The sequence below is a fragment of the Indicator indicator genome (genome assembly GCF_027791375.1).
Source record: "Indicator indicator isolate 239-I01 chromosome W unlocalized genomic scaffold, UM_Iind_1.1 iindW_random_scaffold_120, whole genome shotgun sequence".
NCBI classification, from domain to species: domain Eukaryota; kingdom Metazoa; phylum Chordata; class Aves; order Piciformes; family Indicatoridae; genus Indicator; species Indicator indicator.
In genome coordinates this window covers 80,756-95,538 of record NW_026539075.1, presented here as the reverse complement: position 1 = coordinate 95,538, position 14,783 = coordinate 80,756, and the positions used below count along the sequence as shown (strand labels likewise).

The window sequence follows — 14,783 nt, the reverse complement described above, 5'->3', positions numbered from 1 at the left end:
AAGACAGAATGAAAACACCCATGTCAAGAATTTAAAAATCATAGTATCAATATTTCTGATCCTTTAGAGAAAGTGCATAACGGATAACTTCAGTTCTGATGATACCATTTTTCCTGACCAAATTGCTCAACAGAAAATATTTTACCAAGGAATGCATCTGGGAAAATGACCGATGTACCTTTAAAAACATAAGAGGGGGAGGAAGGAGGGAGAGAAAAATAGTCAGGGAAAGAGGAAACCAGCTTGATTTTGCTTCTATAATAAAAAAAACATTATCCTTTGTTAGTGTACAGCTGTGTCATAGGTTGAGTTTTAGTCTGCTGCTATTCATACCATCCTGCCTCATGCCTGTTTCAAAATGAAAGTGCTGTCTGGAGCAAAGTATTATGGGGCTTGAAGTTCAGATTGCAACATGGGAGGCTTTCTGTTCTGGGTGCTGCTTTTGAGTTTCAGATTTTTGGGTGTTGGCTCTCTTCCACTGAGATGGCAGTGGGACAGGGAGGGATTGGGGAGTAGTTTTCTGGCTTGGCCTTTTAGCTTGCTTACTTCTGCTTGCTGCTTTCCAACATGCTTTTTCTGCAAACAGGCTAAGATAATTATGTATTTTATACTATGGTTATCTGATTTTCACAGTAAACTCTTATCTCACTCTTTGTCTCAATGCAGAGGATTTTTGTGTGTTGTTTTTCCCCTTCCTTCTGTGTTGGGGAAAATAGACAGGTTAACCTGCTGGTTTAGTTTAACCTGTTGCTTTTGCTTGAAACCATTACAGATTGAGAATTTGAAACACATTTATCAGAAAGTATTGCCTGAAAAATAAGAAAATGTACTGTGAATTTACATCAGTATTTTTGTTTTTCCTCCATATAGTTTAAATAAAATCATGATATTAACTAAAATCTGTGGACAATAAATTAGCATTATGCAATTTGTTTTCACAGATAATACAGCCCCTCTCATGTATCTTCAATCATGCAAAGGTGGTCTTAGAGGGTTTCCTAGGTACAGTTAGACCAGGTTGTACTCCTTCAGGTTTAACTGTAGGATTGTGTCCTTGACAGCAGCAAAGATGAAGCGTATATTCTCTGTGTCTGTAGCACATGTGAAATGGGAGTAGATAATTTTGTCACTGTCTGGATTCAGGTCTACAAACAACTTCAAGATGAACTCTCGTGCTGCTTGTGCATCCCGTTGTGGTCCTGATAATTAAGAAGAGAAAGTCAGTTTTACCTAAAGTCAATTCAATATTTGAGCTTCTTTAGGAGGGGGACCTTAAGAGCAGAAAACAAAAGAAAAACTCAATCTGTGAGCTTCATATAAATACTACTATATAGCCCCAGGTCTCTCAGCCTTTTGTGTCAGTGTGAGCTGAAATTCCCCCCACACCAACAATAACCAGGCTAGCTCAGTCTGGAAGCAAATGAAAGCTGTATTTACAAGCAGAATCTACAATCTACAATGAAATGCAATGAATATGTGAATCTACAATCTACAATGAAATGCAATGAATATGTACAAATATAAACAATTCACAACATTTACAAATATATACAATCAACAGAAAAGCACAACCAAGATCCCTTTGCTTCCCCCCAAAGGGGACCTTTCCCAAGGGGCCTCTCTCTCCCAGTGGTTTCCTCCCCCCAGACCCCCCTAGACAGAAAGCAGAGTTAGCTAAAGCAGAAAGTTCTTAACTTTGCACGCCAAGCTCAGTGTGTTATCTTCCGCCAGAAGAGAAGAAGAAACAGCAGCCAAACAACCCAGCAACTGCCCCGACTGCAGAATGCAGAGTGCCCCACTTTGTTTTGAGTAATAGTTCTTAAACATTTCTATCTATACAATGAAAGTGTTTAAAACAATCAATATTATGCTTTGTAACACCCAATAGTGATTCATTACACTCTATCACTTTCTCTGTTTGAACTTTGCAAAGGAAAATTAAAAAGACAGTTTCAAACCATCACAGTCCACCCCTTCTAAACAATTTCACTGGCTTCTACTACCATTCGTCTAATCTAAACCAATATTTACAACAATGAGTGAATAAAGATCAGAGTCCATTCCAGATATCTCAGATGTAGATGATTCAAAAGGGTCAAATCACAGGAAAAAACAGCAAAAACCTCGTTTCCTCACAGATGGAGCGAAGAAAGGAACAGGGACTCTCAGGTGACTCAGGGCTCTCAGGGTTTGTAGTGTACGTGCACCGTAGATCTCATAGATTCTTCGCTTGGGCGCGATGTTGTAGCTGCACAACACTCTGAATTTAACCTCTCTCAGCCAAAGTTAGATTTCTTTGTGGAATACACTGAATTTCACTATTTTCTTGCATCACCCAATAGGTGTGACCAGGACCTTCAGCAGAAACCACCCCTCAGACAGGTTTGGCCTCTCCTGAAGGAGAAAATACCCAAACAGTTTTGCCTAACAGATTCTTTTCTCTGATAACAGGAACTCTATCACCTTCCTCCTTTCGCAACAAATCTGATTGGGCAGGTCCAGCTCGATTCACTGAACCTCTACTATTCACCAACCAGGTTGCTTGTGCTAAATGCTTCTCCCAGTTTTTCAAAGATCCACCCCCCTGGCTTTGAGAGTGGTTTTGAGCAAACCGTTGTAGCGTTCGATCTTCCCTGCAGCTGGTGCATAGTAGGGAATGCGGAATATCCACTCGATGCCGTGCTCTTTGGCCCAGTATTTCACAAGATTGTTTTTGAAATGCTTTCTGTTGTCTGACTCAATCCTCTCTGGACTTCCGTGTCTCCACAGCATTTGCCTCTCCAGACCAGGAATGCAGTTACGTGCAGTTTCATGAGGAACTGGGTAAGTTTCCAGCCATCCAGTGCTTGCCTCTACCATAGTCAGCACATATTGCTTACCAGAGCGAGAACGAGGTAGAGTGATGTAGTCAATCTGCCAGGCTTCACCATACTTGTACTTGGACCATAGGTCACCGTACCATAAGGGCTTGATCCGCTTTGCCTGCTTAATAGCAGCACAAATGTCACAGTCATGGATGACTTGCGTGATAGCATCCATGGAAATGTCAATGGATCTGTCACGAGCCCATCGGTAGGTTGCATCTCTGCCTTGATGTCCTGATGGGTCATGGGCCCACTGAGATAAGAACAGCTCACCTCGGTGTTTCCAGTCAAGATCAAGATCAGGATCAGAGTTTGTGTCCACTTGGGAAACTCTCGCAGCTAGATCTGCCTGATGGTTGTGTTGTTGTTCCTCAGTAGCTTTGCTCTTAGGAATGTGAGCATCGATGTGTCTCACTTTCACTGGGATTCTCTCAATGTGAGCATCAATGTCTTGCCACAGATCTGCAGCCCAGATAGGCTTTCCTTGTCTCTGCCATCCACTCTTTTTCCAGTCTTTCAGCCAACCCCACAAGGCATTGGCTACCATCCATGAGTCAGTGTAGAGATAAAGCTTTGGCCATCTCTCACGTTCAGCTACGTTAAGAGCTAGCTGGACAGCTTTTACCTCTGCAAATTGACTGGATTCTCCTTCTCCATTTCCTGCTTCTGCAACTCTGCGCGTTGGACTCCACACTGCAGACTTCCACCTTCGCTTGTTTCCAACCAGACGACAGGAACCGTCTGTGAACAAAGCATATCTCTTATCATCATCAGAGACATCACTGTAAGGGGGAGCTTCCTCAGCACGAGTTACTCTCTCCTCTGGAGGTTTTGCACAGCTTGTGCCTTCCGGCCAGTTTGTGATCACCTCCACCAAACCAGGCCTTTCAAGATTTCCCATTTCAGCTCTCTGTGTTATCAGAGCCATCCACTGAAACCAAGTAGCATCTGTTGCATGATGTGGTGAAGAACCTTTGCCTTTGAACATCCAATTCAGAACTGGCAATCTAGGAGCTAGAAGAAGCTGTGACTCAGTTCCCATCACTTCAGAAGAAGCTTTCACTCCTTCATAAGCAGCTAAAATCTCTTTCTCTGTTGGAGTGTAGTTTGCTTCTGAGCCTCTGTAACCACAACCCCAGAAACCAAGAGGACGCCCTCGTGTCTCACCTGGAGCTCTTTGCCATAAGCACCAGGTTGGACCATTGTCACTCGCGGCCGTGTACAGAATGTTCTTAATGTCTGGACCAGTTCGGACAGGTCCCAGACCCAACGCTTGGACTACCTCTCGCTTGATCTGGTCAAAGGCTGTTTGTTGCTCAGGACCCCATTGGAAACAGTTTCTCTTTCGAGTCACATCATAGAGAGGTTTCACAATCTGACTGTATCCAGGAATGTGCAGACTCCAAAATGCCACTATGCCTAAGAAACGCAGAGTTTCTTTCTTGTTGATGGGATTTGCCATGGTGGAGACTCTGTTTATCACATCCATTGGGATGTGACGGCGACCATCTTGACAGCACTGTCCCAGAAGCTGGATTTCTCTGGCAGGTCCTTTCACCTCGTCTCGCTTGATAGCGAAACCGGCTTGCAAGAGAATGTCAATGATTTTATTACCGTTCTCGAAGACTTCTTCAGCAGTCTCACCCCAGACGATGATGTCATCGATGAACTGAATGTGTTCTGGAGCTCCACCTTTCTCCAAAGCATCATGGATCACGGCATGACAGATGGTTGAACTGTGAATCCACCCGTGGGGCAAACAATTGAATGTGTACTAAACACCTCTCCAGGTGAAGGCAAACTGAGGCCTGCATTCCTCTGCTATGGGAATAGAGAAGAAAACATTAGCAATGTCCATGATAGCATACCATTTGGCCTCCTTGGATTCCAGCTCATATTGGAGTTCCATCATGTCTGGTACAGCTGCTCTCATGGGTGGAGTTACTTCATTCAAGGCTGTGATGGTTTGAAACTGTCTTTTTAATTTTTCCTTGCAAAGTTCAGAACAGAGAAAGTGAAAGAATGTAAATAAGTCACTATTGGGTGTAAGAAAGCAAAATAACGATTGTTCTAAACACTTCCATTGGATAGATAGAAATGTTTAAGAACTATTACCCAAAACAAAGTAGGCATTCGGCACATTCTGCGTTCGGCAGTGGGGGCAGTTGCTGGGCTGTCTGGCTGCTGTTTCTTCTTCTCTTCTGGCTGAAGATAACACACTGACCTTGGCAGCTAAGTTAACAACTTTCTGTTTAACTAACTCTGCTTCACTGTCCAGGGGGGTCTGGGGGGGAAGCTCCTGGGAGAGAGAGAGGCCCCTTTGGGAGGGTCCCCTTGGGGGGAAGCAAAGGGAGATCGATTGTGCTTTTTCTGTTGATTGTATATATTTGTGAATGTTGTGAATTTTGTATATTTGTACATATTCATTGCATTTCATTGTAGATTTTAGACTCTGCTTGTAAATACAGCTTTTCATTTGCTTCCAGACTGAGCTAGCCTGGTTATTGTTGGTGGGGGGGGAATTTCAGCTCACACCGACACAAAGGCACGGAAATCAACTGTCAGACGCCATTCTCCATTCTGCTTTCTCACAGGCCAGATTGTATTGTTGAAAGGTGAATTAGTTTTCCTGATGACTTTCTGACTGTCCAACTGAAGAATCAAGTTTTGAATGGGCACCAAAGAGTCACGGTTGGTTCTGTATTGTCTGTGATGCACAGTTTGAGAAGCAACCGGCAACTTCACATCCTCGATCTCATGGTGTCCCACAACTGCAGATTCATCTGAAAGCTCAGGTCTGATAGACAACTTCAGTTTTCCTCCATCAATTTCTTATATCAACCTCTATCTTAAACAACTCTTGAGATTCACCAGTGGCTCCCTGAATATTTACAGATTCTTCCCCTTGATAATTTGATGGTATTATGGTGCACTGAGCTCCTGTGTCAGCCAAGGGCCTGTACGTCTGAAATTTTGTAGTGCCAGGCCACTGGATGTACACATCCCAATAGATTCTGTTATCTCCATTATCCCTTACCTCCCCCTGGCGGAAGGCAGGGCACCCCTAATGGTGGGGATTACCTCCACATGTAGAGCTGGCACAATGTCCAGCACCAGAATTAGAATCACTGCTGGAGCTATCAGAGTTGTTCTGGGAAACTGAGGAAGTGACAGGTACCCTTCTGGTATTGTTCCCTTGGGATCTGCCACTCTGCAGCTCCCGTAACCTCCTGAAAAGATCAGAAGTTGGTTGACCATCCCATCTGTTCATGTTCTCTCCAAGCTTATCACGCTTTCTCTGTTTGAACTTTGCAAAGAAAAATTAAAAAGACAGTTTCAAACCATCACACCTTTCCTCATAAGGTTGATGTTCCATTCCCCTAATCATCTTAGTGGCTCTCTGGTGGACTCTCTCCAATAGTTCCTTGTCCTTATTGAACTGGGGAGCCCAGAACTGGACACAGTATTCCAGATGAGGCCTCGCCAGGTCAGAGTAGAGGAAGAAGACAACTTCCTTCAACCCGCTGGCCCCAGTCTTTTTAATGCACCCCCTGACCATTGATCTTCTTGGCTACAGGGGCACATTGATGGCTCATTGTTATCCTGTTGTCCACCAGCACTCCCAGGTCCTTTTGCCCAGAGCTGCCCTCCAGATGGTCAGTCCCAAACCCATACTGATCCATGGTGTTGTTCTTCCCCACATGCACGACTCTACACTTGGTCTTGTTGAATTCCATTACTACTTGCAGGAGAAAGTTGTCATCAGTGTACTGCAGGAACCTTTTGGACTGTTTGTGCTTGGCTGTGTGATCTTTCCAACTAATATCCGAGTCATTGAAGTCACCCACGAGCACCAGGGCACTTGATCTTGAGGCTACTTCCAGCTGCCTGTAGAAGGCCTCATCAGTAGTTTCTTCCTGGTTCGGTGGTCTGTAGTAAACCCCCACAGCCGTATCATCCACGTTTGTACATCCCTTCACTCTTACCCATAAGCTTTCAATGCTTTTATCATCTCCCCCTGGGTTGAGCTTGCCTTGCTGGTCTGTCTTTCCTAAAAAGTACATAGCCATCCATGGTAGCATTCCAGTCATGTGAACTATCCCACCATGTCTCTGCAGTTGCAGTCAGATAGTAGCCCTTCATTCCCACACAGATCTCTTAATTCCTCCTGTTTATTCCCCATGCTGTGTGCATTGGTGTATGGGCATTTTAGAGAGGGAGTTGAGAACGCCGTTTTCACCCTACACTAGTGAAAGGCCCTCTGATTTTCATCATGGCAGGAAGCTGAGAGACTTTTATTATTGCTCTGATTGTCCAAGCTTATTCCCCAGTTGGACATAAGGGCTTGAGCATTGAATAGGGTTTCCTTCCATTGCTCCCTATTTAGCAGTCTTCAAAGCGTCTCTCTATATGACAGTCAAGTCCTATATATAAAGTATTACAGTTTGGCTTGGCCACATTAGGTTGTTGGGTGCAATCATTTTTCTTTGAATACTCTGGAAGGGAGTGTGTTCCTGTGGATAGACATTTTTCTTTTTCCTTCCCAAGTGTGGCCCCTTTTTGTTTTTTCCCCCTCTCCCAGCACTTCATTCCAGTCTATGAGTCAGTCTTTTAGTATTAATTGCAAAAGCATACCTTCATGTGACACTGACCCTTGAGCACATAGTCTCTCATCCAATGCTGTTATGACATACTGTGTAGTACAACTGTTTGGTTTAATCAGTCCAATTTGCTATCCTGATTAGTATTTCTCGTCCATACACTACTTTCTCAATTGTGCTACCACACAGGAGAGTGCATGGGAGAATTGATCCAACTGAAAAATGCCTAATTTTCATGAGTTCTTCAAATCTGGAACTGAGGGCCCCATATGCAGGCCAGACCCAACCCACAAGGAGGTTGGCTGCCTACCTGGGGCATGGGTCAGGTACATTTCTAAGAAACTCCCTAATCTGGTGCAACCATCAGACTATTACCCGCTGCTGGTTATGCAGCTTGGGAGTGATGAGGTTATGGAGAGGAGTACAAAAGCAATTAAAAAAGACTTCAGGGCTTTGGGGAGATTGCTTGAGGGCTCGGGAACACAGGTGGTGTTGTCCTCAATCTCTCTAGTGACAGGGAGAGATTTTGAAGGAAAGAGGAAAACCCATGTGATTAATATATGGCTTAGAAGTTGGTGCCACCAACAGAACTTTGTTTTTTTTTGACCATGGGCACCGAGTCTACTGGCAATAGATGGAGTTCATCTACCCCATAAGGGGTAAAGAATCTTTGCACATGAGTTGGCTGGGCTCATTGACAAGGCTTTAAACAAGTTTTGAAGGGGGATGGGGGATTTAACTGGCCTTGCCAGTGAGAACCCTGGTGTAGTAGCCCAAAACTTTTAAGGCAGTGTGTTGGCATCTTAGATAACCAGAAGGTCTACCACCCCTTAAGGTTGAAAACTATGTAATCAACTCCCTCCCTGAGATGTTTATACACCAATACATGCAGCATGGGCAATAAACAGGAGGAACTGGAGGCCATTGTGCTATCACAGAAACCTGGTGGGATGACTCCCACAACTGGAATGCTATAATTGATGGATATCAACTTTTCAGAAGGGATAGGCAAGGAAGAGGTGGTGGAGTGGCCCTCCATGTTAGGGAGATATATAAAATCATACAAATGAACGAAGGTGATGATAGGGTTGAGTCCTCATGGGTAAGAATCAGGAGTAAGGCCAACAAAAGTGGTGGGAATCTGTTATAGACCACCCAACCAGGATGAAGAGGTAAATGAAATTTTTTATAAGCAGTTGAGAAAGGTTTCACAATCGCTTCCCCTTGTTCTCAACTTCACAGATGTCTGCTAGAAATATGATACAGCAGAGAGAGAACTGTCTTGGAGGTTCCTGGAGTGTATGGAAGATAACTTCCTGACACAACTGGTGAGGGAGCCAACCAGGGAAGGTGCCCTCCTGGACCTGCTTCTTGTAAACAGGGAAGAACTTGTGGGGGAAGTAAAGGTTGGAGGCCATCTTAGGGCACAGCAATCATGAGATGATTGAGTTTTCAGTCCTTGGGGACCCAAGGAGAGGGATTAGTAAAACTGCCACCTTGGACTTCTGGAGGGAAAAATTTAGCCTGTTCAGGATTCTGATTGACAAAGTCCCTTGGGGCAACCCTGAAGGATATAGGAGTCCAGGAAGGCTGGACACACTTCAAGAGAGAAGTCTTAAAGGCACAGGAGCAGTCTGTCCCTGTGTGCCAAAAAACAAGTTGTTGGGGAAGAAGTCCAGCCTGCCTGAATAGGGACCTTTGGTTGGACCTCAAGAACAAAAGGAGTCTATGGCCTTTGGAAGAGGAGTGTCATGGGTTGAGTTGAATCTGCTGCTCTTATTCATACCATGCTGCAATCATACCAGCTTCAAAAATGAAAGTGCTAAATGAAGAAAAGTATTATGGGGCTTGAAGTTCAGATTGCAACATGAGAGGCTTCCTGTTCCAGTTGTTGCTTTTGGGTTCCAGATTTTTGGGTTCTGGCTCTTCCACAGGGATGGTGGCAGGATGAGTGGGAGTGGGGTAGCTCACTGGTTTTCTTTTATGCTGGGTACCATCTGAGGGGATGCCTAAAGCAAATCAGTCCCCACTTTGCATCAGGACTAGTACCATTAAAAAAAAGGAGGAGGGTAATTGTTATTGGTGATTCTCTTCTGAGGGGAACGGAGGGTCCTATATGTCGTCCTGACCCATCCCACAGGGAAGTCTGCTGCCTACCTGGGACCCAGGTATGGGACATCACGAGGAAACTACCAAAGCTAATCCAGCCCTCTGACTATTACCCATTGCTGGTAATTCAAGCTGGCAGTGATGAGCTTGATAAGAAGGGCACCAGGACAATCATAAAGGAATTCAAGGTTCTTGGTCAATTGATTGATGGGGCAGGAGCGCAAGTAGTGTTCTGCTCAGTTCCCTCAGTGGCAGGGGCGTATAACTCAAAGGAACAGGAGAACCATGTTATCAACAAATGGCTCAAGGGCTGGTGCCAGCAGCGGAATTTTGGGTTCTTTGATCAAGGGGAAACTTTCACTTCACCCGACCTACTGGACCTAGATGGGCTGAATCTACGTAGAAAGGGCAAAAGGACTCTGGCACAAGAGTTGGCAGGGCTCATTGAGAGGGCTTTAGACTAGGTTCAAAGAGGGAGAGTGATGAAACCAGTCTCTCCAGAGAAGAGACAGAGGGAGGTAAACTAGAGTCAGCGGTGAAATCAGCAGCCCAGATGAAGTGTATGTCCACTGAACCACACAGTATGGGTAACAAACAAGAGGAACTGGAAGCCTTGGTACACCAGGAAAACTATGATGTACTCGCCGTTACAGAAATGTGGTGGGATGACTGGAGCACTGCACTGAATGGTTATAAGCTCTTTCAGCGAGACAGGTGAGGGAGAAGAGGAGGAGGGGTGGCCCTGTATATTAGGGAATCTTTCAATGCCACAGAACTTGAGGTTAAAGATGAACAGATTGACTGCCTATGGGTCAAAATCAGATGGAAGGTTAGCAAAACTGACATCCTGTTTGGAGTCTGACCACCCAACCAGAATGAAGAGGTATATGAAGTATTCTACAAACAGCTGGAGGTCATCTCAAGATTGCCAGACCTTGTTCTTGTGGGTGACTTCAACCTGCCAGATATCTGCTGGGAACTTAACACAGCAGAGGAGGCAGTCCAGAAGGTTCTTAGAGTATATGGAAGACAGCTTCTTGGCAGAGCTGCTATGTGAGCCTACCAGGGGTGAGGCCCTGCTTGACCTGCTGTTCTCAAACAGAGAAGGGCTAGTGGGAGATGTGATGGTAGGAGGCTATCCAGGGTGCAGCGATCAAGAAATAGTGGAGTTTTCAACATGCAGGGAAACAAGGAGGAGCAACAACAAAACCATTACTTTGGACTTCCAGAGGGCAGACTTCAGCTTATTTAAGCAACTAATCCAGAGAGTACCTTGGGAAGCAGCCCTTAAGAACAAAGGGGTCCAATATGCTTGGACCTAGTTCAAACAGGAACACTTGAAGGCACAGGAACAGGCTGTCCCAATGTGTCGAAAGATGTGCCAATGGGGAAGGTGACCGGCCTGGATGGGCAAGCATCTTTTGAAGGAATTAAGGGAAAAAAGAGGGTGTATCGCCTTTGGAAAGGGGGGGGAGGTAACCTGAGATATGTTTAAGGATGTTGTTAGGTCATGTCGGAGAAAAATTAGAGAGGCAAAAGCCCAGTTAGAACTTAAACTGGCCAGTTCTGTGAAGGACAATAAAAAGCATTTTTATAGATATATTAATGTTAAAAAGAGGGGCAAGAAGAACCTCTGCTCTTTATTGGACTTGGAGGGGAATATTGTAACTAAAGATGAGGAAAAGGCAGATTTACTAAATACCTTCTTTGCCTCAATTTTCAACAGTAAGACAGGAGGGCTTCAGGATAACTGGCCTCCTGAACTGGTAGATGGTGTCAGGGAGCAGTATAGTCCTGCTATAATCCAGGAGGAAGCAGTTAGAGACTTGCTGAGTCACTTGGATCCTCACAAGCCCATGGGACCAGATGGGATCCATCCTAGGTGTGATGATTTTAAGACTGTCTTTTTAATTTTTCTTCAAAAAGTTTTAGCAGAGAAAGTGAAAGAATGTAAATAAATCACTATTGGGTGTAAGAAAGCAAAATAATTATTATTCTAAACACTTCCACTGGAGAGGTAGAAATGTTTAAGAATCTCTAATCAAAACAAGGTTGGGGAGTTGGGCAGTCTCAGTTTGCTTGGCTTCTGTCTGCCTGCTTTTTCTTTTCTGGGTGAAGATAACACACTGACCTTGACAAGCTAAGTCTAACAGCCTCTCTGCTTCTTGACTCTCTGCCTTCTGCAGGGGGGGCTGGGGGGATTCCATCTGGCTGGGGGGGAGGTCCCTTGGGGAAATGCCCCTTGGGGGAGAAGCACAGCCCCTCGAGGGGAGGGGGAAGCCGGGGGATTTGGTTGTGTTTTTCTGTTGACTGTACATATTTGTAAATGTTGTGAATAGTGTATATTCGTACATATTAATTGCATTTCATCATAGATTGTAGTTTTGCTTGTAAATACAGCTTTCATTTGCTTCCAGACTGAGCTAGCCTGGTTATTTTTGGTGTGGGAAGGGGATTTCAGCTCTCACACTGTTACACTAGGGTGCTGAGAGAACTGGCAGATGAGCTCACCAAGCCACTATGCATCCTTTACCACCAGTCCTTTCTCACTGGAGAGGTCCCAGATGACTGGAAGCTGGCCAATGTGATGCTCATCAATAAGAAGGGCCAGATGGAGGAACCTGGAAACAACAGGCCTGTCAGCCTGACCTCAGTGTCAGGCAAGATTATGGAGCAGATCATCCTGAGGGCAATCACAGAGCACCTGCAGGATGGCCAAGGGATCAGGCCCAGCCAGCATGGATTTAGGAGGGGCAGGTCCTGCCTGACCAACCTGATCTCCTTTTATGACCAGGTAACCTGCCTGGTGGATGTGGGGAAGGCTGTGGATGCAGTCTGTCTGGACTTCAGCAAGGCCTTTGACACTGTCCCGCATAGCAAACTCTGGGACAAGCGGTCAGCCTGTGGCTTAGACAGGTGCACTCTGCGCTGGCTTATGAACTGGCTGGATGGCCGAGCCCAGAGAGTGGTAGTGAATGGTGCCACATCCAGTTGGTGGCCAGTCACTAGTGGTGTCCCCCAGGGATCAGTGCTGGGCCCAATCCTGTTCAATATCTTTACTGATGATCTGGATGAGGAGATATTATCCACCATTAGTAAGTTTGCAGACGACACCAAGCTGGGAGCAGGTATTGCTCTGCTAGAAGTTAGAGTTTCTCTGCAGAGAGACCTGGACAGGCTGGATAGATGGGTGGAGTCCAACAGGATGGCATTTAACAAGTCCAAGTTCCAGGTTCTGCACTTTGGCCACAACAACCCCATGCAGCGCTACAGGCTGGGGTCAGAGTGGCTGGAGAGCAGTCAGGCAGAAAGGGACCTGGCAGTACTGGTTAACAGCTGCCTGAACATGAGCCAGCAGTATGTCCAGGTGGCCGAGAAGGCCAATGGCATCCTGGCCTGTATCAGGAATAGTGTGGCCTTCAGGAGCAGGGAAGTCATTCTGCCCCTATACTCAGCTCTGGTTAAGCCACACCTTGAGTACAGTGTCCAGTTCTGGGCTCCTCAATTTAAAAAAGACATTGAGATACTTGAATGTGTCCAGAGAAAGGCAATGAGTCTCGTGAGAGGTCTTGAGCACAAGCCCTATGAGGAGAGGTTGAGGGAGCTGGGGTTGTTTACCCTGGAGAAGAAGAGGCTCAGTGGAGACCTTATTGCTCTCTACAAGTACCTGAAAGGAAGTTGTAGACAGGTGGTGGTTGGTCTCTTCTCCCAGGCAACCAGTGACAGAATGAGAGGACACAATCTGAAGCTGCGCCAGGGGAAGTTTAAGCTTGAGGTGAGGAGAAAGTTCTTCACAGAAAGAGTAATTGGCCAGTAGAATGGGCTGTCCAGGGAGGTGGTGGAGTCACTGTCCCTGGAGGTGTTCAAAAAAAGGTTGGTTGTGGCTCTTGGAGCCATGGTTTAGTTGTCAGGTGGTGTTAGATATTAGGTAATAGGTTGGACTTGATGATCTCTGGCATCTTTTCCAACCTGGTTGATTCTGTGATTCTGGGGGGGGGCGGTGGGTTCCCCCCTGTATTTTGCTGTGCTGCTTCTGCAAACAGGCTAAGCTGAAGTAGTCATTCATTGTATTATTAGATTAATTCAATTATTAGCTAAGGTGATTATGCATTGTGATTATGCTATCTTATGTTATATTGAACTCTTATCTCTTTATCTCAGCCCTGAGTTTTGTGTGTTACTTTTTCCCCCACTTTTGTGTTAGGGGAGCAGGCAGTTTAGCCTTTGTGCTAAACCATTACAAGGGTCAGGTCTCTCATGAGGACTATAAAGATGGAGTGAAGCTATGCAGGGATCAAATTAGGAGACCCAAAGCACAGCTACAGCTCAACCTAGCTACATCTGATGAGGATAATAATTAATGTTTCTATAAATTCATTAACAACAGAAGGAGAACTAGGGAAAAACTCCATCCTTTATTGGATGCAGAGGGAAAGGCTGAGGTGCTCAATGCCTACTTTGCCTTAGTCTTTAGGAGTGGAACTAGCTGTTCCCTGGACACCCAGCCTCATGAACTAGGAGACAGGGAGGGCAAGAAGAATGAGGTCATTACAATAAAAGAGAGAGCGGTCAGTGACCTGCGCTGCCACTTAGATGCATGCAAGTCTATGGGGCCAGATAGGTTACACCCAAGGGTGCTGAAGGAGTTGGCAGACGTGCTTGCCAAGCCACTTTCCATTATTTACCTGAAGTCCCAGTTAACTGGGGAGGTCCCAATGGACTGGAGGGTAGCAAATGTAACACCCATCTACAAGAAAGGCAGAAAGGAAGATCTGGGAAACTATAGACCTGTCAGTCTGAGTTCAGTACGAGGGAAAGTCATGGATCAGAACATCCTGAGTGCTTTTATATGCCAACTAGAGGACAACCAGGGGATCAGGCCTAGTCAGCATGGGTTTATGAAAGGCAAGTCCTGCCTGGCCAACCTGATCTCCTTCTATGACAAGATGACCTGACTATTGGATGAGGGAAAAGCTGTGGATATCGTCTAATCAGACTTTCAAAAAAACTTTGGCACTGTTTCCCACAGCCATCATGGCTTGGATGAGCACACGCTCTGCTGGATAAAGCACTGTCTGGGTGAACAGGCCCAAAGAGTGGTGGTCAATGGAGTTAAATCCAGCTGGTGGCCAGTCACAAGTGGTGTTCCTCAGGGCTCAGTCTTGGGACCACTTCTGTTTAACATCTTTATTGATGATCTTGATGACAC

The 14,783-nt window shown here is 45.5% G+C and overlaps 1 protein-coding gene across 1 annotated transcript in view; it reads right to left on the bottom strand.

Annotated features, from left to right (window-relative positions):
- Positions 1 to 1,008: 1,008 nt before the first annotated feature.
- Positions 1,009 to 14,783, bottom strand: part of LOC128979912 (guanine nucleotide-binding protein G(q) subunit alpha-like) — an 89,412-nt gene continuing 75,637 nt past the window's right edge. Inside the window, exon 5 of the mRNA XM_054398307.1 lies at positions 1,009 to 1,199. Within this exon, the coding sequence (XP_054254282.1) occupies positions 1,009 to 1,199 (191 nt within the window). The remainder of the gene's footprint in view (positions 1,200 to 14,783) is intronic.